Source organism: Leucoraja erinacea, chromosome 3 (genome assembly GCF_028641065.1).
Source record: "Leucoraja erinacea ecotype New England chromosome 3, Leri_hhj_1, whole genome shotgun sequence".
NCBI classification, from domain to species: Eukaryota; Metazoa; Chordata; class Chondrichthyes; order Rajiformes; family Rajidae; genus Leucoraja; species Leucoraja erinaceus.
The window spans coordinates 10,112,476-10,135,176 of NC_073379.1; the positions used below are offsets into that span (position 1 = coordinate 10,112,476).

The 22,701-nt window shown below is 46.7% G+C and overlaps 1 protein-coding gene across 1 annotated transcript in view; it reads right to left on the reverse strand.

Moving 5' to 3' along the window:
• The window catches only part of LOC129695261 (uncharacterized), a 34,780-nt gene extending 12,342 nt beyond the window's left edge, over window positions 1-22,438 (reverse strand). Inside the window, exons 1-4 of the mRNA XM_055632054.1 lie at window positions 15,562-22,438; window positions 11,485-11,596; window positions 7,150-7,313; window positions 1,873-1,980 (exon numbers count right to left, since the gene is read on the reverse strand). Of these exons, the coding sequence (XP_055488029.1) occupies window positions 1,873-1,980; window positions 7,150-7,313; window positions 11,485-11,596; window positions 15,562-21,702 (6,525 nt within the window). The 5' untranslated portion in view covers window positions 21,703-22,438. The remainder of the gene's footprint in view (window positions 1-1,872; window positions 1,981-7,149; window positions 7,314-11,484; window positions 11,597-15,561) is intronic.
• Between the last annotated feature and the right edge of the window lie 263 nt (window positions 22,439-22,701).

Below are 22,701 nucleotides of genomic sequence, written 5' to 3' on the forward strand. Positions count from 1 at the left end.
TAGTGGTGTACTGAGTAATTTCCTGGTGAGCATGTCTAACATAAAGGGCCTGTCCCACTTGCGTGTCCTTGGCACGCTAATTACACGACCTCGGCGTCGCCTTGAGCCACGACGGTCCCGCGAAGGTCGCGTGCAATTACATGCTTCCGCACAGCCGTCTGGAGCGCGTGATGTCATTTGAAGATGGACACAAAATGCTGGAGTAACTCAGCGGAACCAGCAGCACCGCTGGAGAGAAGCAATGGATGACGTTAAGTGTCGACTCGCTTCTTCAGTCTGAAAAGAAGGGTCTTGACCCGAAACGTCACCCATTGCTTCTCTCCAGAGATGCTGCCGGCCCCGCTGAGTTACTCCTGCATTTTGTGTCCATCTTCAATTTTCTTGGCCCTGCTCTGGGAGTAGAAGTGGGGGCGGATCCGGACCGCAATGGCTGTGAGCCCCATACACCCACCATCTTTGTATTAAAAAGTTACCCCTTAGATTCATATTAAATCATTTCCCCTCCACCTTAAACCTTTGTCCTCTGGTCCCCAGTTCACCGACTCTGGGCAAGAAACTCTGTGCATCTACCCAATCATCCTGGTCCATCAAGTCCACAGTGACCATTGATCACCCAGACACACAAGTTCTATTCTATCCCACTTTCGCTCAGTGGGCAAAAGGGTTCCAGGCTGTAACTTTCAATCCATAAATAAATGCAAGTTGCCATTCCAGTTGGATTAAGCATTGCTGGAGGAAAGTCGTCTCTTCCGTGCAACATGACATCCTTGGCACTTGTTACTGTTGCTTCCCACGCAGTCTGCTCTGTTCTCCACCTACCGCAGGAATTCTTGACAAATTGCAAGATGTCTTTTGCTTGCCTTGTGATTTATTATGTAAATCCCCACTAAGGTCCAATACCAGGATTGGGAGCCATTCCAGCACATCGATCGCACAGACTGGACTTTGGACGTTTGTAAATGGTGCCAAAATGTGACACCTCATGCATGTCCGATCTATGTTGTACACACGTGACAATAGACCATCACTGAACCATTATCTAACATCAGTGGGTATTTTTGTGGCAAACTAGAGCCAGTGCAATTATCAATGAAAAATTAGGCTATATTTATGCACAACTTTATTTCATAAATATATCCATCTTTGAAGCAAATTTAACGTAGTATAAGAGCTCAACTCTGTTTAAACTAATAAATAGAGTCATAGAGTGATACAGGCTCTTCAGCCCAACTTGCCCACATCGGCCAACATGTCCCAGCTACACTAGTCCCACAAGCCAGCATTTGGTCCATATCCCTCCAAACCTGTCCTATCCATGTACCTGTCTAACTGTTTCTTAAATGTTTGGATAGTCCCTGCCTCAACTACCTCCTCTGGCAGCCCCTCAGATTCCTATTAAACATTTTCCCCTTCACTTTAAACCTATGCCATCTAGTCCTCAATTCACTTACTCTGGGCAAGAGATAGTGCATCTACCCGATGTATTCATCTCATGATCTTGTACACCTCTATAAGATCACCCCTCATCCTCCTGCGCTCCATGGAATAGAGTCCCAGTCTACTCAACCTCTGCCAAAAGCCCAGTCCTGGCAATGTCTACGTAAGTATTCTCTGTGCCCTTCTAATGTTTTGATCCATTCACACGCTATCCGTTAGCTAAGCACAACTAATAAACATGCGTGTCAGAGGAGCAGGCATGTTGTACAAGCATTGTCTATGATCATATCCAGCACACCTTGATATCCACATGTGTTGCAGTCCCAATTGCTTCCTCCAACCAAATGTTTTACAAGTCCTTCCTCCTCCCACACTGGGGTTAGAATTTCTGATCTATTAGCAGTGTTGTTGGATAGCCTGGGAGTAGAATCATACCTTGATCACTATGTCTTCAGCAGATGGCGACGCGGTGTATACACAGCTTTCTTGGACACATTCCGAACAACATACATTAGTGTCCTTAGACCTCCTTAACTCAAAACCCTGGGGGAAAATGAGCAAATCTTGAAGAAGTTATCTGTATTTATTTTTCTTGCAGAGTTCTGTTTTCGTCATGTATGTTTATCTAACCATGCTCCAGAAGAGAATTTTGGGATTGTTCGATCATACACATATTTGGTTTGAATATTGATTTCTCTAACTTCAAATAACCCTTGCATCCCCTCTCTCGCCATCCCTCCCCCACCCATGTCATACCTGCTTCAGTCATCTTGTTAAGTCTCATTGTCTGTAGCTCATTTTCACCTAGGCCACATCCTTTTTCCTTTATCATCACTACATTTTTTTGCATATCTTTCATTCACATGTTCATTATCTCTCTACATCACCATCTATATCTCTCATTTCCCTTTCCCCTGACTCTCAGTCTGAAGAAGGGTCTCGCCCCGAAACGTCAGCTATTCCTTTTCTCCAGAGATGCTGTCTGACCTGCTGAGTTACTCCAGCTTTTTGTGTCCATCTTCACACATTTCCAAATTGAATACAGCATCCAAAAAAGAGCAATGTGAATGAAACAGGGTGGCAGCAATAACAAGATAGTGCAGGAAGTTACAGAGGCAGCTACAAAATAACATTTAAAAGATCAGTCTGAAGAAGGGTCTCGACCCGAAACTTCACTCCTTCTTTCTCTCCAGAGATGCTGCCTGTCCTGCTGAGTTACCCCAGCATTTTGTGTCCACCAACATTTAAAAGATATTTGGAGAGGGATGGGTTGGAAAGGTTCAGAGGGATATGGGCCAAACGTGGGTAAATATGATTAGCTTAGATGGTGTGTTTCAGTCAGCATGGATGCGTTAGGTCGTAGAGCCTCTTTCCATGTGTAGGAAGGAACTGTAGATGCTGGTTTACACCGAAGATAGACACATAAATGGAGTAACTCAGCGGGACAGGCTGCATCTCTGGAATGGGTGATGTTGGGTCTTGACCAGAAACATCACCCATTCCTTCTCTCCAGAGATGCTGCCTGTCCCGCCGAGTAACTCCAGCATTTTGTGTCTATATTCGGCTTCTTTCCAAGCTGTGTGAGATTGTGGCTAAATGCTGACAAAATTCTTTAAAAGATCCATACAACAAGTAACCTGGAAAGTCGACAGCCTCTGTGGTTAAAAGGAGAAATTGGTGCTAGTGCCCTAGGCATGAATCAAATTTACCCACAGTGTTCCTGAACCTCTACATGTCCTTTCCAATGAGCACAGAATGATATATCTCAGACATAAGATGCAAACGTTGTTTCAAATTCTTAGGGACTCAGGACAAACCCTAAGCATTCACAGGTGCATGCTTCAATGCAACCACAACATACAGAGACACTGTGATGTTCTGAAGGAGAAAATAGGCTTTAGTGATTCCATGCAGTTTCAACTGAGCGAATGTGAAGTGCTGCACTTTGGGAGGTCAAATTGGAGCGGAGTATGGGGCTTGTTTATATCCTGACTACTGGTGCTGTCTGTATGGAGTTTGTACGTCACCTCCCCAGACCTGCATGGTTTTGTCCGGGTGCTTCGGTTTCCTCCCACACACCAAAGATGTACAGGTTTGAAGGTTAATTGGCTTGGTAAAAAATAAATATTGTCCCTAATGTGGATAGGATAGTGTTAATGTGCGGGGATCGCTGGTCGGTGCGGGCTCGGTGGGCTAAGGGGCCTGTTTCAGTGACGTGTCTCTGAACTAAACTAAACTAAATGTAAGGGTAAAGCATACAGTTAATAACAGGACGCTTAATAGCATTGAAGTGCAGAAGTATCTCAGGTTTTAAATCCATAGCTCCCTGAAGGTGGCAACACAAGTAGATAAATTAGTGGTAAAAGAGGCATATACTATGCTTGCCTTCAGAGGTCGGGGCGTTGAGGATAAGAGTCAGCAAGTCCTACAGTCGTTTCATTGGGATTTTAGTTAGGCTGCATTTGGAGTATTGCTTGCAGTACTGGTCAGCCCTTTTTTCCACGGTGGAAAGACTAGTCCGGCACAGGCTTAAGATCAGAGGGGGAAAGTTTAAGGGAGATGAGCAGGGGCAGATTTTTTTACATAGAGGGGTGGGTGCCCGGGACACGCGGCTAGTGGTGGCGTTTACAGGTACGGTAGTGATGTTTAAGAGCCTATTAAATGGGCACATGGGTGTGCAGGGAATGGAGGGATAAGGATCACCTTCAGACAGAAGGATTAGTTTAACTTGTGTAGGAAAGAACTGCAGATGCTGATGTAAATCGAAGGGAGACACAAAATGCTGTATTAACTCAGCGGGCCAGGGCAGCATCTCTGGAGAGAAGGTGACATTTCGGGTCGAGACCCTCCAGTCTTCGGGTCGAGACCCTCCAGTCTAAAGAAGGGTCTCGACCCAAAACGTCACCCATTCCTTCGCTCCAGAGACGCTGCATGACCCGCTGACCCACTGAGTTACTCCAGCGTTTTGTGTTTATCTTAGTTGGACTGTGTTCAGCTCAGACATTGTGGCCTGAAGGGCCTGTTCCTGTGCTGTACTGTTCTATGTTCTATGAAACAGGAATGTGCTACTGATCAAGACCATTGATCCCTTCTGGGTGAGACCCAGAGGATGTTCAAATGACACTGATCAGGAAATCATCTGCAATTATGATGTAGGAGGAGGCTGTTTGGAGCATGACCATTATGGACGTATGTGAAATGTGTGGGAAGGAACTGCAGATGCTGGTTTAAATCAAAGATAGACACAAAAAGCTAGAGTAACTCAGCGGATCAAACAGCATCTCTGGAGAAAAGGAATAGGTGACATTTCGGGCCGAGACCCTTCTTCAGGATGAGAGTCAGGCGAAAGGGAAACGAGAGATATAGATGGTGGTGTAGAGAAATATAGAACAAATGAATGAAGATATGCAAAAAAGTAACAATGATAAAGGAAACGGGCCATTGTGAGCTGTGGGCTAGGTGAAAATGAGTTACAGACAATGAGACGCAACAAGACAACTTTGAAGCTGGTATGACTTGGGTGGGGGAGGAGGGATGGAGAGAAGGCGAATGCAAGGGTTACTTGAAGTTAGAGAAATCAGTATTCATACCACTGGGGTGTAAACAGCCCAAGCGAAATATGAGGTGCTGTTCCTCCAATTTGCATTTGGCCTCACTCTGACAGTGGAGGCCTTGGATAGAAAGGTCAGGGCAGGAATGGGAAGGGGAATTAAAGTGCTTGGCAACTGTGAGATCTGGTAGGTCCAGACGGACAGAGGCAGACTCCAGCTTTTTGTGTCTATCTATGGAGGTAAGTGATCTGTAGTTACTTGATGAACATGGGGAGAGTTTCTCCCTCCATTGCCCTTCAGGCAGAGAGTTCTAGTTCCTCACCCCCTTTGGCAGAAGAGTTTTTTCATCAACTCCCTGCTGATCATCCTCACACATAATTCCCATCTCTGTTCCTTATTTACCAAGGGAACAAGATCTTGTTTACTCTCATAATTTTATACATCTCAATTAAATGTCCCCCAGCCTTCTTTGCTCTTAAGAAAACAACTCCATGGTGTACAGTTTTTCTTCATAACTAATTATGGTGAATCTCCTCTGCAGCGCTCCAGTGTAAGTGTTGAATCAACTGAAGGCCAGTGAACCATCCTACTGCAACTGAAGTCCAGTGCTGAACTACTATCTACCCCTTTGGAGAACTTCGGACTATCCTTGATCAGACTTTGCTGACTTTATCTTGCCCTAAACGTTATTCCCTTATCATGTATAGGTTAAGGGGGGACCTGATAGAGGTCTTTAAAATGATGAGAGGGATAGACAGAGTTGATGTGGACAAGCTTTTCCTTTTGAGAATAGGGAAGATTCAAACAAGAGGACATGACTTCAGAATTAAGGGACAGAAGTTTAGGGGTAATATGAGGGGGAACTTCTTTACTCAGAGAGTGGTAGCGGTGTGGAATGAGCTTCCAGTGGAAGTGCTGGAGGCAGGTTCATTGGTATCATTTAAAAATAAATTGGATAGGCATATGGATGAGAAGGGAATGGAGGGTTATCGTATAAGTGCAGGCAGGTGGGACTAAGGGGAAAAAAATGTTGTTCGGCACGGACTTGTAGGGCAGAGATGGCCTGTTTCCGTGCTGTAATTGTTATATGGTTATATGTTTATATGTATCTGTACACGGAGGATTGTTCGATTGTAATCACGTATTGTCTTTCTGCTGACTGGTTAGCACGCAATAAAAGCTTTTCACTGTACCTTGGTACACGTGACAATAAACTAAACTAAACTTATTACACAGAGAGTGGTGAGTATGCGGACAAACTACCAGAGGAAGCTGTAAAGGTGGCTACAGGTGGCTAAAGCTATGACAATCCCTGTATGCATGACAATAAACTCATTCAAGTAATGTTATCTACAGCTAAATTATCACTCAATATTTTAGTTCAGTTCAGTTTATTGTCATGTGTACAGAGGTACAGTGAAAAATCCTCCTTGTCGCAGGCTATCCAGTCAGCGGAGAGATAATACCTATTTACAATCAAGCTGCCCACAGTGTTTAGTTAAAGGATAAAGGGAATAACGTTTTAATGCAAGATAACGTCATAAAGTCTTAAAGGACAGGAGTATAATTGGGCCAATCGGCCCATCAAGTCTACTCTGACATTCAATCATGGCTGATCTATCTCTCCCTCCTAACCCCATTCTCCTGCCTTCTCCCCATAGCCAAAATCCAGGAAAGTCCGATTAAGATAGTCCGAGGGTCTCCAATGAGGTGGATAGTAGTTCAGGACTGCCCTCTGGTTGCAGTTGGATGGTTCAGTTGCCTGATAACAGCTGGAAAGAAACTGTCCCTGAATCTGGAGGTGTGCGTTTTCGCACTTCCGTACCTTTTGCCCCATGGGAGAAGAGGGGAGTGGCCAGGGTGCGACTGGTCTTTGATTTTGCTGCTTACAGTACATCCTTGCGAACGGTGGAACTGTTCAACTGACTTTTAGTGGAGGACTGGGGGTTGGTCAGAACCTCTCTCCATTGGTGATAGGATGGTTGCATTTTGGTGGAATCTCCTCTCCAGTGAACTTTTATTGTTTTATGTTTTATTGAGATCTAGGCCAATAGTTATGTGTCCAGTGCTAGGACCATGGCGTAACATGCCATGTGACGTTTTCTCACTGAGCAAGTTGACAGCAGCAGCGTTGCCGGAGAATGAGAGCATACCACTGTACCTGTTTACAAGCTGTCTCACAGCTCTGCACAGATACGTTGAGGGTCAGGAATCCACCACTGCTGATCTCGTTGGTGCAGGTGAATGTCATACAGTTTTGGCTGTCCTGGTGTTGTATGGTTTGGCCGGGCAGCATGTAGGTGTTGTTGAAGGAACACACGTGGCCTGTGGGAAGAAGAAACATGCTTCATTTCTCTGTGAGTGGGGCCCAGTGCAAATTGGAGAAACAGTATCTCATATTTTGCTTGTGTAGCTAACACCCCAGCGGTATGAATATTGACTTCTCTAACTTCAAGTAACCCTTGCTTTCCCTCTCTCTCCATCCACCCTCCCCCTTCCCAGTTCTCTGACCATTTTATCCGTTTGCTTTGATGTTACCAAGCTGACAATGATCTATTCCACATTTTCCTTGAACCTCATCTCTTTTGATGTATTTTTTTCACACATTACCCTTCCTTATCTTTGTGTATCCCACTCGCCCGACTCTCAGGCTGAAGAAGGGTCTCGACCCGAAACGTCATTCATTCCCTCTCTCCAGAGATGTTGCCTGTCCCGCTGAGTTACCCCAGCATTTTGTCTGTCTTCATTTCCCTGCCTCTTGCCATGCTGTGTGAACAGATCAACAGACTGGGAAATGTGGGAAGTGTACGCATTGTCTTTCCAAATCGTAATTCCACATTTGAATTTAGTTCAACAGGGAGCGATTCAGAAGATGGCACAAGGAAAGTGTTCCTCCTCTGATGGACAAAATAAAAAAAATACTGTAACAGCAGCAAAAGGCTAGGAGCAAGGAAGACACTCAACACTCTCTTCACAGACGCTGCCTGGTTTGTTCAGTATTTCCAATATTGTCAGTTTTTATTTCAGGTTTGCAGCAGTTGGAGTTTTTGATTTTCATTTACGAAGCAGAAAGCTACCTCTTTGCAGTGAGAAAGGTTTGGTGGCAGGTAGAGGTGGGCAAGAAATGTGGGTAACATAGTATATGAGTGTCTCTCCCACTATTGCTTACCACCGTACCAAACTGGAAACTATTGGTGTGCTGAGGAATGGCTGAAGGCAGGCATGAGTGACAAGGTGGTACAGCGGTAGAGTTGCTGTCTTACATTATGCTGTGCTTATCACCATCTGCACAGGTAGACTGTATACTCAGAGCCTGTAATGCCTAAAATACAGGCTACGTGCTGGAGTTTAGAAGGATTGAAACTTACCGAATAGTGAAAGGCCTGGATAGAGTGGATGTGGAGAGGATGTTTCCACTAGTGGGAGAGTCTAGGACCAGAGGACACAGCCTCAGAATTAAAAGGCATTCGTTTAGGAAGGAGATGAGGAGGAATTTCTTTAGTCAGGGGGTGGTGAATCTGTGGAATTCATTGCCACAGAAGGCTGTGGAGGCCAAGTCAGTGGATATTTTTAAGGCAGAGATAAATAGATTCTTGATTAGTACAGGTGTCAAGGATTATGGGGAGTGGGCTGTAGAATGGGGTAATAGGGAAAGATAGATTAGCCATGATTGAATGGCGGAGTAGAATTGATGGGCCGAATGGCCTAATTCCATTCCTATCACTTAAGAACTTATGAACTTCTTCCTTTCGTTTTCCATTGGGCTGCTGAGACATTTGGACAGATATTGGGATAGGGAGGGTTTAGAAGACTTCGAGCCAATGTAGATCCATAGTCCTCTAATCAACATCTGATTCAGATAGACACAAAAAGCTGGAGTAACTCAACGGGACAGGCAGCATCTCTGGAGGCAATGATTGGGTGATATGTCAGGTCGAGATGAGAAAGTTTAAAGATTTAATATTTACAAAATGGATTCAGCTGTAGATTTATAAGCAATAAAATGAATGTTTTCACCTTTCTCCTATTGCACTAGCAAGGCTGCTGTTCAAGAAGGAACTGCAGATGCTGGAAAATCGAAGGTAGACAAAAGTGCTGGAGAAACTCAGCAGGTGCGGCAGCATCTATAGACCGAAGGAAATAGGCAACGTTTCGGGCCGAAACCCTTCTTCAGATGTTCAGACTCTTGGCTCGTACTCTTTACTCTATAAGATTATAATGTGCGTCAATTAGGTAAAAAAAACAAATGCTAGATCTGCAGAAAATAGCTTCTTCAGCAAATGGGTTAACCTTTCCTCTCTCGGAAGAACCGGTCAATCTAAACAGGCAAGAGGCTGTAGAATGCTCTGAAGAAGGGTTTCAGCCCGAAACGTTGCCTATTTCCTTCGCTCCATAGATGCTGCCACACCCGCTGAGTTTCTCCAGCACCTTTGCCTACACTAGCAAGGTTAACAGAAATGCTTTTACCTTTCTCCCATAACACTAGCATGGCTAACAGAACTGTTTTCGCCTTTCTTCCATTATACTAGCGAGATAACAGCACAAATACATGAATGTAACAAGTAACAAGTAGCCTTTATTGTCATTCAGGCCTTGCGGTATGAACAAAATTTAGTTGCCTTGCAGTCCTACATATAGTAAAAATGACAAAACACACAATAAACACAAATTAACATCCACCACAGTGAGTTCACCAGGCACCTCCTCACTGTGATGGAAGGCAAAAGTCTTAAGTCTTTGTCTCATCCCTTCTTATTCTCCCTCTGTGCCGAGGCCGCTGCCGCTGTCCCAGCCGCCGCTGTCGTTCCACTGGGCCCGCGGTCGGGTCGAGTGGCCGCTGCTGCCGGAACGTACCCCAGCTCCGAATTCTGGTCGCCACTGTCCCAGCTCCGAGGCCAGGCCGCCGCTGCCGCTGCTCCAGCTCCGATGCCGTGTGGCCGCTGCCGCTGCCCCCGCTCCGAGGCCAGGCCGCCGCTGCCGCTGCTCCAGCTCCGATGCCGTGTGGCCGCTGCTGCTGCCACTGCCCCCGCTCCGAGGCCAGGCCGCCGCTGTCGCTGCTGTTGCTGTCCCCGCTCCGAGGCCAGGTCGCCGCTATCGCTGCTGCTACCGCCGTCCCAGCTGCTGCCGCCGCCGTCCCAGCTCCGATGCCGGGTGGCCGCTGCCGCTGCCCAGCTCCGAGGCTGCCAGCTCCGCCATTAGACGGGGGATACGACAAATGAAGTCGCATCCCTCGAAGGAAGAGACCAAAAACGTGTCCACCCACCCCCCCCCACCCCCTTTATATCCCCCCACATACACAACATAATAAACCAAAAATCAACTAAACAGGACAAAAGAACAACACAAAAAAAGAAAGAGAAAACAGACAGACTGCAGATTATAATGCGAGCCGCAGTAAAATAAAACAAATGCTCAATCTGCAGAAAAATAGTTTCTTCAGCATAACCATATATAGACTAACCTTTCCTCTCTCGGAAGAATCTGTCAATTTAAACAGGCAAGAGGCAGTACAATGCTCTGTAAGATAAAGTATTGCTGAATCTCTGATTATTGGGGTATAAATATATCTGATTGAACATTACCTCTTTGTGTGTGGAGTGAACCTATAGTCTGTATTTTACATACTGTAAGTGTTTACTGCCATACCCGCCTGGCGAAATAAAGATATTAATGCTTTATTACTAATCTTTGTTTTGTTATCTGTTTGAAGTAAAAACTAACCTTTACAGAGACCCTTCTTCAAAGTCATCCATTCCTTCTCTCCAAAGATGCTGCCTGTCCCACTGAGTTACTCCTGCATTTTGTGTCTATCTTTGGTGTAAGCTAGCATCTGCAGTTCCTTCCTCCACTCTTCAGACATCCGATTGAAGAAGTGTCCTGACCCAAAACGTCGTCTGTCCATTTACATACCCTCTGCAGTTGCTGCCTGACCAGCAAAGTTCCCCCAGTACTTTGTGTTTTACTCAAGATGCCAGCATGGGCATTCTCCTGGCTCCCCATGTTACTGATCATGCCTAACTGCGGGATCCCATAATTTTGTCCACAGAGCACTGTTGAAGCAACAGCTCGTACAGGAAGAAATACTAGAAGCATGCAAGTCTCCTACTTAAATTTAGTTTAGTTTAAAAATACAGAATGGAAACAAGCCCCTCAGCCCACCCAGTCCATGCCGACCATCGATCACCCGTTCACGCTAATTCTATGTTATCCCACTTTCTCATCCACTCCCTACACTCCACGGGAAATTTACAGCAGCCAATTAAACTACAAACCCGCACGTATTTGGGATGTAGGAGGAAACGGGAGCACTCGGAGGAAACCACGCGGTCACAGGAAGAACATGCAAACTCCAAACAGACAGCACCTGAGGTCAGGATCGAACCTGGGTCTCTGGCGCTGTGAGACAGCAGTTCTACCAGCTGCGTCGCTGTGTTGCCAATTTGTGTTAACCAACAACCTATAGTTGAAACATATAAATGTAAAAAGTAATATTTACCGCAGACTGTGACATTGCAACAGGGATCGCTGGCGTTCACATATACAATGAGGGCCTCACCATGTTTATCACATGTGGGAGGAGGGGGGCACACACGGTCTTCACAGCAAAGCTGATGAAAGAGAAAAGAAAAGAACATTTACTAGAGCCAATGCATTTCTATTGCACCTTTCACTAACTCAGAATTCTCCAAAGTGTCGTCCTGCCACTAAAGTGCAGACATGGTTATGAGGCAGCAAATGCAGCATGCGATTTAAGTGCAGCAAACTGCCACAAACAGCAATAAGATGCAGGAACATGGATGAGGTGCATTGAGAGATGGACCGAGTGCTGCTGGAAGGTCATCAACTCCGTGAAAGATGCCCTTTGGTCTGCCCGAGCTTTGTTGATCTCCCAGCAGAGCAAGATGTCCGTCGGGGGAATGTTGCTGAATGGCCCGCTGCAGACTGCAGGAGTACGTGTAGAGGGACACACTGAAGCTTGGTGCAGCCAATGCCAAGGCTCTGTGGGGGAGGATCACAGTCTAAGGTCCTTCCGCTGCTGGACATGGGGGGCAGGATGTGGTGGAGATGCCCCTCAAAATAAGGGAAGGGATTTCACGCCAGTGGGCCACATGAGTGGTAAGGGTGTGGGGTAAAATTGCGATTTGGGTAAACAGTATTGTATGTATGTATAGCCTCTGAGAATGTCAGATGAAGTTTTTTGCACGGTTCCTGTATTGTATATATTTATGTACTTGAATAAAGTCTATTTTGAAATATTAAAACAATGTTGGATGAGATGCATCTTGTCCTCTATCACAGAGGTCTTGGAGGACAGCAAGCGGGAGAGTCTGGACCAACCACTGACCCTAGAGGAGCTGACTGGCTCCATCCGTTCCTTTGACTCAAGTAAAACTCCCGGAAGTGATGTCTTACCGGCCGAGTTGTATTCGGCTCTGTGGGACTGGGTGGGCCCGGACCTGCTGGAAGTGTACAATGACATGCTTCTAGCAGGCAGCATGTCAGACTCTATGAGGAAAGGCAGCATCACCCTAATCTACAGGCAGAAGGGGAAGATTAAGGATATAAGGAATTGGAGACCCATCGCATTGTTGAATGTTAATTACAAGATCCTGTCTAAGGCCATCGCCAACCGGGTCAAGTCTGCTCTGGGACGGGTGATCCACCCGGACCAAACCTGTGCTGTACCTGGCAGGAAAATCTCAGACAGCCTGGCGCTGCTGAGAGATACCATCACCTATGTGCAGGACAGAGGGGTGGAAGCCTGCCAAGTCAGCTTAGACCAGGAAAAGGCCTTCGACAGGATATCACACTCGTACATAGAAACATAGAAATTAGGTGCAGGAGTAGGCCATTCGGCCCTTCGAGCCTGCACCGCCATTCAATATGATCATGGCTGATCATCCAACTCAGTATCCCGTACCTGCCTTCTCTCCATACCCTCTGATCCCGTTAGCCACAAGTGCCACATCTAACTCCCTCTTAAATATAGCCAATGAACTGGCCTCGACTACCCTCTTTGGCAGAGAGTTCCAGAGATTCACCACTCTCTGTGTGAAAAAAGTTCTTCTCATCTCGGTTTTAAAGGATTTCCCCCTTATCCTTAAGCTGTGGCCCCTTGTCCTGGACTTCCCCAACATCGGGAGCAATCTTCCTGCATCTAGCCTGTCCAACCCCTTAAGAATCTTTTAAGGTTCTATAAGATCCCCTCTCAATCTCCTAAACTCTAGAGAGTATAAACCAAGTCTATCCAGTCTTTCTTCATAAGACAGTCCTGACATCCCAGGAATCAGTCTGGTGAACCTTCTCTGCACTCCTTCTATGGCAATAATGTCCTTCCTCAGATTTGGAGACCAAAACTGTACGCAATACTCCAGGTGTGGTCTCACCAAGACCCTGTACAACTGCAGTAGAACCTCCCTGCTCCTATACTCAAATCCTTTTGCTATGAAAGCTAACATACCATTCACTTTCTTCACTGCCTGCTGTACCTGCATGCCTACTTTCAATGACTGATGTACCATGACACCCAGGTCTCGCTGCATCTCCCCTTTTCCTAGTCGGCCAACATTTAGATAATGGTGCATGAGGGACGTGCTCTCCAAAATGGGCTTTGGGGAGGGAATCATTAATTGGATCCAACTGTTCTACACCAATATCTGTAGTGCAGTCCAAATCAATGGGTGGGAATCAGACAGCTTCCCCGTCAGGTCTGGAGTCAGGCAGGGTTGCCCTCTCTCCCTTGTCTTGTTCATCTGTTGTATTGAACCTTTTGCCGGGTCCATCAGGAAGGATGCAAGCATAAGAGGAGTGACATTGCCAGGCAGTGTGGGCACTCAAGTCAAAACCTCCCTGTACATGGACGATGTCGCCGTCTTCTGCTCGGATCCAGAGACAGCCCGCAAATTGATGAGTGTCTGCGACTATTTTAAGAGGGTAAAGGGAGCCAGGGTGAACCGCAGGAAGAGCGAGGCCATGCTCGTTGGCAACTGGCCCGACCGATCTTCCGTCCCCTTCACCATCAAGCCTGACGTCTTGTGGTTGCTGGGGAGCTGGTTCGGGGGGGCTGAGGTGTGTGACAAGAATTGGCTGGAGCGGATAGCCAAGGTGGGGAAGAAACTGGAGCTGTGGAGGCAGCGCTCCCTCTCTTAGGGGAAACAATTTGGTCATCGGGTGTGAGATGCTCTCTGGGCTGCTGTACTTGATGCTAGTGTGGCCTGTCCCTCCCTCCTACATCACAGGGAACACCCGGGCTGTCTTCCAGTTCACCTGGGGGTTGAGGATGGACCGGGTGCGACCGGCCACAATATACGTCGGCAGACAATGGGGATAAAAACGTGCCCAACATCGCCCTCACCCTGATGGCCACCTTCGTGTGTGGCTGCATCAGGCGGAGCATGGAACCAAGGCACCAAGTGTCCCTACCTGCTGAGGATCTACCTGTCCCTGGTGTTGCGAAGGATGGGCTTGGCGCAAATGCCACGCAATGTGTCAGTCAGCTGGACACTGCTGCCCCATCTGTCATTCGTGGAAAAGTTCTTCCGGACCAACACCTTTGACCACAAGTCCATTGGGCAGTGGTCAGCATGGCATTGCAGGGAAATGACTCCATGGATCCGGTGGCGTGGTTCCCAGAGCAGACTGCCCAGCTTGTCTGGCAAAATGCCTCCTCGCCAGAACTCACCAACAAGCACCAAGACCTGGCTTGGCTGGTGGTGAGGGGAGCCCTCCCAGTTAGATCCTTCCTGCACCGTCGGAACCTCACTACCAGCACACGCTGCCCTTGGGATGGCTGCCATGGAGAGTGCGGATTGGCAAAGAAAGTCTGGAGTGGTTTGCAAGGGTCCCTGTCACGGTTTATACTGAACAACTCCGTAACAGAGGACTCTCTGATTTACAGACTGTTCCCAGGAACACGTTTGGATGTGGAGTGTTGGCAGAAGTTCATCAACTCGTTGAAAGATGTTCTTTGATCGGCCCAAAACTCGTTGACCTCCCAGCAGACCAAGATGTCCGTCAGGGAATGTTGCCCACCAGCCCGCTCCACACAGGGGGCGTGCTGAGGGACGCACTGAAGCTTGGTGCAGCCAATGCCAAGGCTCTGCACGGGATGACCACAGTCTAGGGTCCTTACGCAGCTGCATATTGCGGGGGGTGGGGAGGGGGCAGTGGAGACGCCCCTCGAATGATGAAAGGGATATCACCCATTCCTCCTCTCCAGACGTGCTGCTTGTCCCGCTGAGTTACTCCAGCATTTTGTGTGTTTCTTAGGTGTAAACCACCATTTGCAGTTCCTTCCTAAACAACTCCTTAGCCCCGGGATCTATCTATCTTTCTCAGATCACTTCACAATGGCAGTGAAGCATGATTTTGGTCTATTAACTGTGTCAGCATATTTCTAGAGAACATAATGTTCTGGTCAATCTGAAATTCTGCAGCAGCTTGCCCATGAAAATATACTAAATTGATCTCAGAAATTGTTACTTCAGTATTGAAACATGTACTTTCAGAAACTGCCACTTAAGATGCCAATGTCTCCAGTACCTGGAGTGGTCAAACTGATCTTAATACTCACAGTTTCAGGAGTTGTTGTATTGGTGGAGATACCGCTAGTTCCATGAGTGGTTGAGTTAGTCTCAATATCCATAGGCTCAGTTGTTGTGTTGGTGGAGATATCTCCAGGTCTAGGTCTGGTTGAGTTGGTCTCAATGTCCACAGGTTCAGTTGTTGTGTTGTTAGATATATCATTAGTTCCAGGTCTGGTTGAGTTGGTTTCAATGTCCACAGGTCCAGTTGTTGTGTTGTTAGAGATATCATTTGTTGCTGGGCTGGTTGAATTGGTCTCAACATCCACAGGTCCAGTTGTTGTGTTATTAGAGATATCATTTGTTGCTGGGCTGGTTGAATTGGTCTCAACATCCACAGGTCCAGTTGTATTGTTGGTGGTTATATCACTAGTTTCAGCGGCAGTTGAATTGTTCTCAATGTCCACAGGTTCAGTTGTGTTGGCGGAGATATCACTAGCTCCAGGGCTGGTTGAGTTGGTCTTGATATCCATAGGGTCAATTGTTATGTTAGTGGAGATGCCTATAATTCCAGGAGTGGTGGAATTCGTCCCACTGGCTGTACTTTTCGGGTTATTGTCCATTGTAATAGGACTGTTTACGCCAGTGTCACTGTCTATGGTGTCTGTCATTGGTGTTTTGGGCTGCGTGCATGGGGCGCCAGATATCATTGTATCATTGCTGATCCCCGCAGGTTCAGCAGTGGTTCGGTTAGCGTTGATGCCCATCGACTTCACAACAGTTACATTGGTGTTGGTGCCTATAGACATGTTTGCACTCATGTTTTTAGATGCTACAAAGCCAATAGTTTCAATCAGGCTTGAACCACTGCAATTGCTTATGGTTTCCACGATGGTTGCATTGAACGAAACGTCCTTCATCTGTGAAGAAGCTCTGTCGATTGTACCAGGCAGAGTGTCAACTGCAGATGCATTGATGGTGTTAACTGGTGGCTCTGTGGTGGCAGGTATGACCACAGCAGTGTCATTACCTGCAGGTGGCACAGCGTATGGGTTTGGCTGGGGATCACTATTGGTGGCATTATTCATAGATTCCGGGGTGGTTTTGTTTGCTTCTTTAGAACAAGTTGAATTTGTGATGGTGTTTGCAGCCTTACGAGAAGTTGAATTGATCTTGGTCTCGCTAGTTGCAAGAGTGATTACTTCAGCGATATTGTCTTTAATTGCACGGATAGCCCTATTGCTATCAATGCCTACGGCACTTAATCCTTTGCGAATGTTTCTGGTTGCACGAGCCGCTAAGGTATTGGTTCCCACCAGCTCATCGTCCGTTGCCTCAGGAGCAATGGAAATGCTATTATCTCTAGTTTCTGGGGTAGTCGACTTTGGACTGGAGCCCTCGGTCTCAGTGGTGCTTGCATAGATTTGGACGGCTGCAGCTTTATGTCCTGCTTGCACCGGGCTTGTATACTGCAAATCCAGTGTGGTCACGTTGGGCCTGGCTTCCCTTGAATTCTGACCAATGAAGGTGATGAGGTTGTTCATAATTAGACGGATGCTGGTGTTCCTGTGGTCACTGAGAATGTCGTGAAATTTCACGTATGAGGAAGGGTCCCTGACTTCAACATCTACTGCATTGCTGTCGATGCTAAAACTTTCACGAACCTTCGCATTAATGTCCATATACTCCGTCCTTTGATCTGTGGTACTGAGCTCATGGTCCATAGTTTCAGGGGATGATGTATTAGACGTTCTACTCAAAGGAACCGAGGCCGTTTTATTCGCACCAACTTCTTTTGGGTCAACAGCTGCCAGTCGGTTGTTAATGTCAGCCATTTCACCAGGAACCTCAAGGTCCTTAATGTCAGGGGCACGCATCTTGACAAAGGCGTTCTTACTTTCAGGAGCTGTTGTGTTGCTGTGGTTGAACCCAGTTTCCTGAGCAATCACGTGAATCTGGATGGAAGTGGTTTCAGGATCAGTTGCACTGGGGCGCACGATACAAGATTCAGAACTGGTTGCATTGGTGTGGGTGACATTAGCATCAAGAAAGGTTGCATTAATGCTCATTTCACCTCCTGTGCATGCGATGCTATTTTTTGGACCTGTTACATCGGTGTGTGTGATATTCATTTCAGAAGACGTTGTATTAAGGAAAGTGATACTAGTTTCAAGAACTGTTACAGTAGCGCCATAGATGGTAACTTTAGTAGCAGTTCCATTCCTGTCAGGACTGATAGCTTCAGGAGAACTTGTGTTGATGTCTTGGATATTCATTTCACTGGTTACGTTACTGTGAGAGGATTTGGTCTTAATAACAGCTGCATCAGCATCAATGACATTGGAATCAAAAGCTGATGCATTGGTCTGCGGACTGCCGATCTCAAGAGAGCTTACATTGATGGGAGTGAGCCCTTTATCAGGTGCATAGCTGTGGGAGACATTAGTTTCAGGAGCTGATGCATTACTGTGGGGTGCATTAGTTTCTGGCATTGGATTGTTGCTGGTGATAGTTTCAACTTTACTTGCATTGGTAATTTTAGGACTGCTTGCATTGGCAGAGGTGGTACTATTATTGAAAACAAGTGCTTTGCTTTGAAGCTGGTTACTTTCAGCATTTGCATTGCTTTCACTTTTTGCTGCATGGTTCTGACTTTGAGATTCACTTGAGGATGTATTGCTGTGCGTAATGCTAATGTCAGGATCAGAAGAATTGGTGTGGGTGACATTAGTATCCTTAGCACTTGCATTATTTTGCATTGCATTCATTTCAGGAGCCATTGCATTGACATGGTGATCACTAGATTCAAGAGCAGTGGCGTTAGTGTGGATGAAACTCATTTCGCCAGCAGCTGCCCCGTTGTGATGGTCTCCCATTTCAGTAGAATTCCCATTGATGTGGGCAGTGCTGTTTACAAGAGGGGTCACGCTGACAATGAGATCATCAGCTTTTCCATCAGTCTGGGTTACTATAGTTGCAGGATCTGTTACATTGGTCTGAATAAAACTAGTTTCGAGAGCTGTAGTATTGGTACGGTTGGTTTCAGTATCAGGGACATTTGTATTGCTATGGGTGGTGTCAGTATCAGGTGTGGTAATATTACTATGGGCGGTTTCGGTATCAAGTGCTGTTGTATTACAATGGGTAGTTTCAGTATCAGTGGCCGTTGTATTACTCTGGTTGGTTTCAGTATCAGAGGCTCTTCCATTACTGTGGGTGGTGTTGGTATCAAATGTTGTATTACTATGGGGGGTGTTGGTATCAAATGTTGTATTACTGTGGGTGGTGTTGGTATCAAATGTTGTATTACTATGGGGAGTGTTGGTATCAAATGTTGTATTACTATGGGGAGTGTTGGTATCAAATGTTGTATTACTATGGGGGGTGTTGGTATCAAATGTTGTATTACTATGGGTAGTGTTAGTATCAGAGGCCGTTGTGTTACTATGGGTGGTATCAGTATCAGGAGCTGTATTATGAGTGGTGTCTGTATCAGGTGTTGTGTTACTATGGGTGGTGTTGGTATCAGGGGCTGTTGTATTACTGTGGGCAGTGTCAGTATTAGAGGCAGATGTATTACTATGGGTGGCGTCAGTATCAGAGGTCGTTGTATTACTGTGGGTGGTGTTGCCATCATGTGTAGTTGTATTGGTATTGGTGATAGTAGCTTCAGTAGTATTCGTAGTGGTGTGGGTGATGTTGGCCTGAAGGACACTTGCATTGGTGTGGTTAAAGCTTGTATCGGGAGGGGTTGGGCTGGAATGGATAAGTACAGCGTCAGTTCCATTAGTGTGCATCATGTTTGGTTCAACAGGCATTTTAATGGTGTTGGGGACTAGGGTTTCAGGAGCAGTAGCATTGAAGCTGGTGATGGTTTCATTAGCAGCTGGATTGTGAGTGATGCTGGATCCAGGAGCAATTGCATGTGTCTGGGTGGCATTAACTTCAGGGGCAGATGAATTAGTAGGAGCAACACTAGTATAAGAAATATTTTCATTGGTGTGGGTGACATTAACGTCAATGGTAGCTACTCTTGTGTGGTTGGCACTAATTTCAGGAATTTCTGTTTTGTTATAAGTGTGGTTTGTATGAGTGATGTTAATATCAGAAACAGACACATTTGAGCCTGCGACGCTGATATTACTCGCAGTTGTATTGGTGGGGGGAATGTTACCTGCACAGCTTTTTGCTTTGGAGTGGATGACACTTGGTTTAGACGCTGTAGAGTTGCCATTAATTATCTGACTGGCATTGATTTCTATAGCTCCAGCCTCACATCCCAATGTGCCTGGGTCAATCCTATCTGCTGTCCCAGGTTCAATGTCTGTTGTATTGGTGTTAATACTGTCTGTTTCCTGAACAGTTGACTCACTGTCAATATTCACATGAGGGTTGGTGTCTCTGGATTCAGAAGCCGTTGTGTTGGCCTCAGTGCTAACAGTTGTATTTAGTATTACCTTGGTATAAATCCCCACAGTATTTGGGGCTGTTCTATTACGGTCAGGGGCAGTTGTAGTTGCGTGGGCAACACTACTTTCACCACCTATTGCATCATGGCGAGTGACATTATTTCCAGCAGTTGTATTAATTACAACAACACTTGTTTCAGGAGTTGCACTGGTGACGGCGATGTTCGGGTCAGGTATAGTTTCTGTTCTAGTTCCCCTTGCGTGGGCTTCACTGATTTTAGGCTGGGCTCCACTCTTTTCTCGACTAGATGTGTGTGTTTTCTTCTTCCCAGGAGCGGTTATATTAGTGTGCCTGACCCTCTTGGTGGTGGTTTGCACAGACCTGGGGGTGATCTTAATTAGAACTGTCTTCCTTGACTCTTCGGGAGACAAGGCAGTGACGAGACTGGGTGGTCTCAATTCATTTGAGACTGTCGCCAAAGTTTCCACAGTAGTTTTACGGCCCAGGATCGTTTGCCGAGCTTCACGAAAAGTCATATTGGTGTTGACTCTTTCAGCACCCCAAATGACCAGAGTGGCATGGTTCCCCGTTCTGTAACCAGTGAGTGCATGAGGGCCACGCAGGTCCCTCTGTTCGGATGCTGCTGGGTCAACCTCTGTGCTCCTAGTTTTGGGAACTGGTGTAGCTGTGGGAGCATGTGGTCTGGTGCTCCCGCTTTCAGAAGCAACCGCATTGACGGTGGTTTGAGTATTGGCTGCAGTCACAAGGCTGCTATTTTGCAAGGTAGAGGAATTGCAGGAAGCACTGCTCCTCGTCCCAGCTGTGCCATCCCCCACACTGTCCACCAAATGGTGGTTGGTGCCCTGCATGCCCAGCCCGGTTGCATTGCTCTGTGTGTCCTGCGTTTCAGCAGTTGTTGGGATGGGTCCATTTCCCGTGATGTGGGGGAAGCTGCCGTTTGTGTGGCCGCCAAAGGCGGGGCGGGCCGACGCGATGGTGTTGACTGCCGCAGCTTTGGAACTGTTGGCATTGCTGCCCCTTCTCGCCATTTCCCTGGCGTTTGTCTCTGAACCCGCGTTGCGAGAGCCGGCAGCTGTCCAGCGAGGGGCAATGCTGCGACGTTCAAGGGACACGGAGCCCGTGTCGTTGCCCGTGAGTGTTGTTGCAGGAGAGGAGTTGGAATTTTCTGAACTATTCCTCAGAGGCGTGTGGGTTCTGTCAGCTTGGGGAAATGTTACGTTGGCCGTAGTGGCCTGCGATTCAGGATTGCTTGCATTGCTTGCATTGTTGCTGCCTTTTCCAGCCTCAGGTTTGTTTGCATTGTTGCGAAGCACTCCTGCATCGGGATTTGTTGCATTGGCGTCGGGCGCGCTAGTGACAGGATGGAGCACATTCGTTTGAAGATCGGTTGCATTGTTGTACATATCTCCGGCTGCGGAAGTGGGTACTCTCAGCTGCATGGCTTCAGTTTCTGGAGTGGCAGCAATTGTGTAATTTCCCACAGGAGAAGAATAGTTGCTGGCTTCCATCTCGGTTGTATCAGTAGGCAGGGTCACATTGACGCGGTTGCCCGAAGTTTCAGGAGCAGATGCATTGCTGAGGCTGTTTGCTGGTCGGTAAATGGTACTCGTTGTCTGGTCATCCCCAGTTTCAGGTTTCGTCGTGTAAATCGTGTTTTCGATAGCATCAGCACTGGAGTCGATGCTCATTTTTGAAGCAGCAGTTTTGTTGGTGAAGTCCTCCTTAGCTTCTGCACCACTTACACTGGGTAATGTTGCCATGGTTGGCGGAACAGATTCAATCGTGTTGTTAGCTGTGATTGCAGAAAAGCTTGTATGGTTGTCGGTGAATTTGGGTTCAAATGTGTGTGAAATGGAGCCAGGCGTTTCAACTGCCTCGGTTGTGGTTTCTTTTGATGGCAAGGATTCGTTTTCAACAATTCCTGGATCCTTTGCATTCGATGTGGTCGATGATTTGCCTAGAAGAAAGGAAGTAAATTATTCCAATGGTTTGAATTTCTGTTCAGTTTCAGTTCAGTTTAGTTTATCGTCCGGTATACTCGAGGTACAGTGAAAAGCTTTTGTTGCGCGCTAACCTCGGGTCAGCATGATTACAATCGATCCATGCACAGCGTACAGATACATGATAAGGGAATGTTCAACAAGGAACTGCAGATGCTGGAAAATCGAAGGCAGACTTGGCAAAATTGCTGGAGAAACTCAGTGGGTGCGGCAGCATCTATTGAGCGAAGGCTACGTTTAGTGCAAGGTAAAGCCAGCAAAGTCCGATCAAAGATAAGGGCATCAAAAATTAGACGGCATAGGTTTAAAGTAAGTGGGGAAAGGTTTAGGAGGAACCCGAGGACAACTTTTTCGTGGTGGGTGTATGGAACAAGCTGCAAGAGGAAGAAGTTGAGGCAGGTATTGTAACACGATTTAAAAGACATTTGGAAGGTACAAAGGAAAGGTTTTGAGGAATATGGATCAAACACGGGCAAATGGAACTGGTGTCGCTGGGGAATCTTGGTTGCCTTTACTGGTTGGGCTGTCGGGCCTGTTTCCATGGTGTATGTCGCTATGACTCTAAGCCAAAACTACCATGTCTTATCTACGTCCATGTTGGTTTTAAGGCTCGACCGGGTGGAACGATGATGCAGCTGAAGGGCCTGTCCCACTTGGCAATTTTTTTGGCGACTGCCGGCGTCATATCAGCGTCTCCAAAAGATTTTGAACATTTCAAAATCCAGCGGCAGCAAAAAAAATGTTGCAACGCTTGAGGAA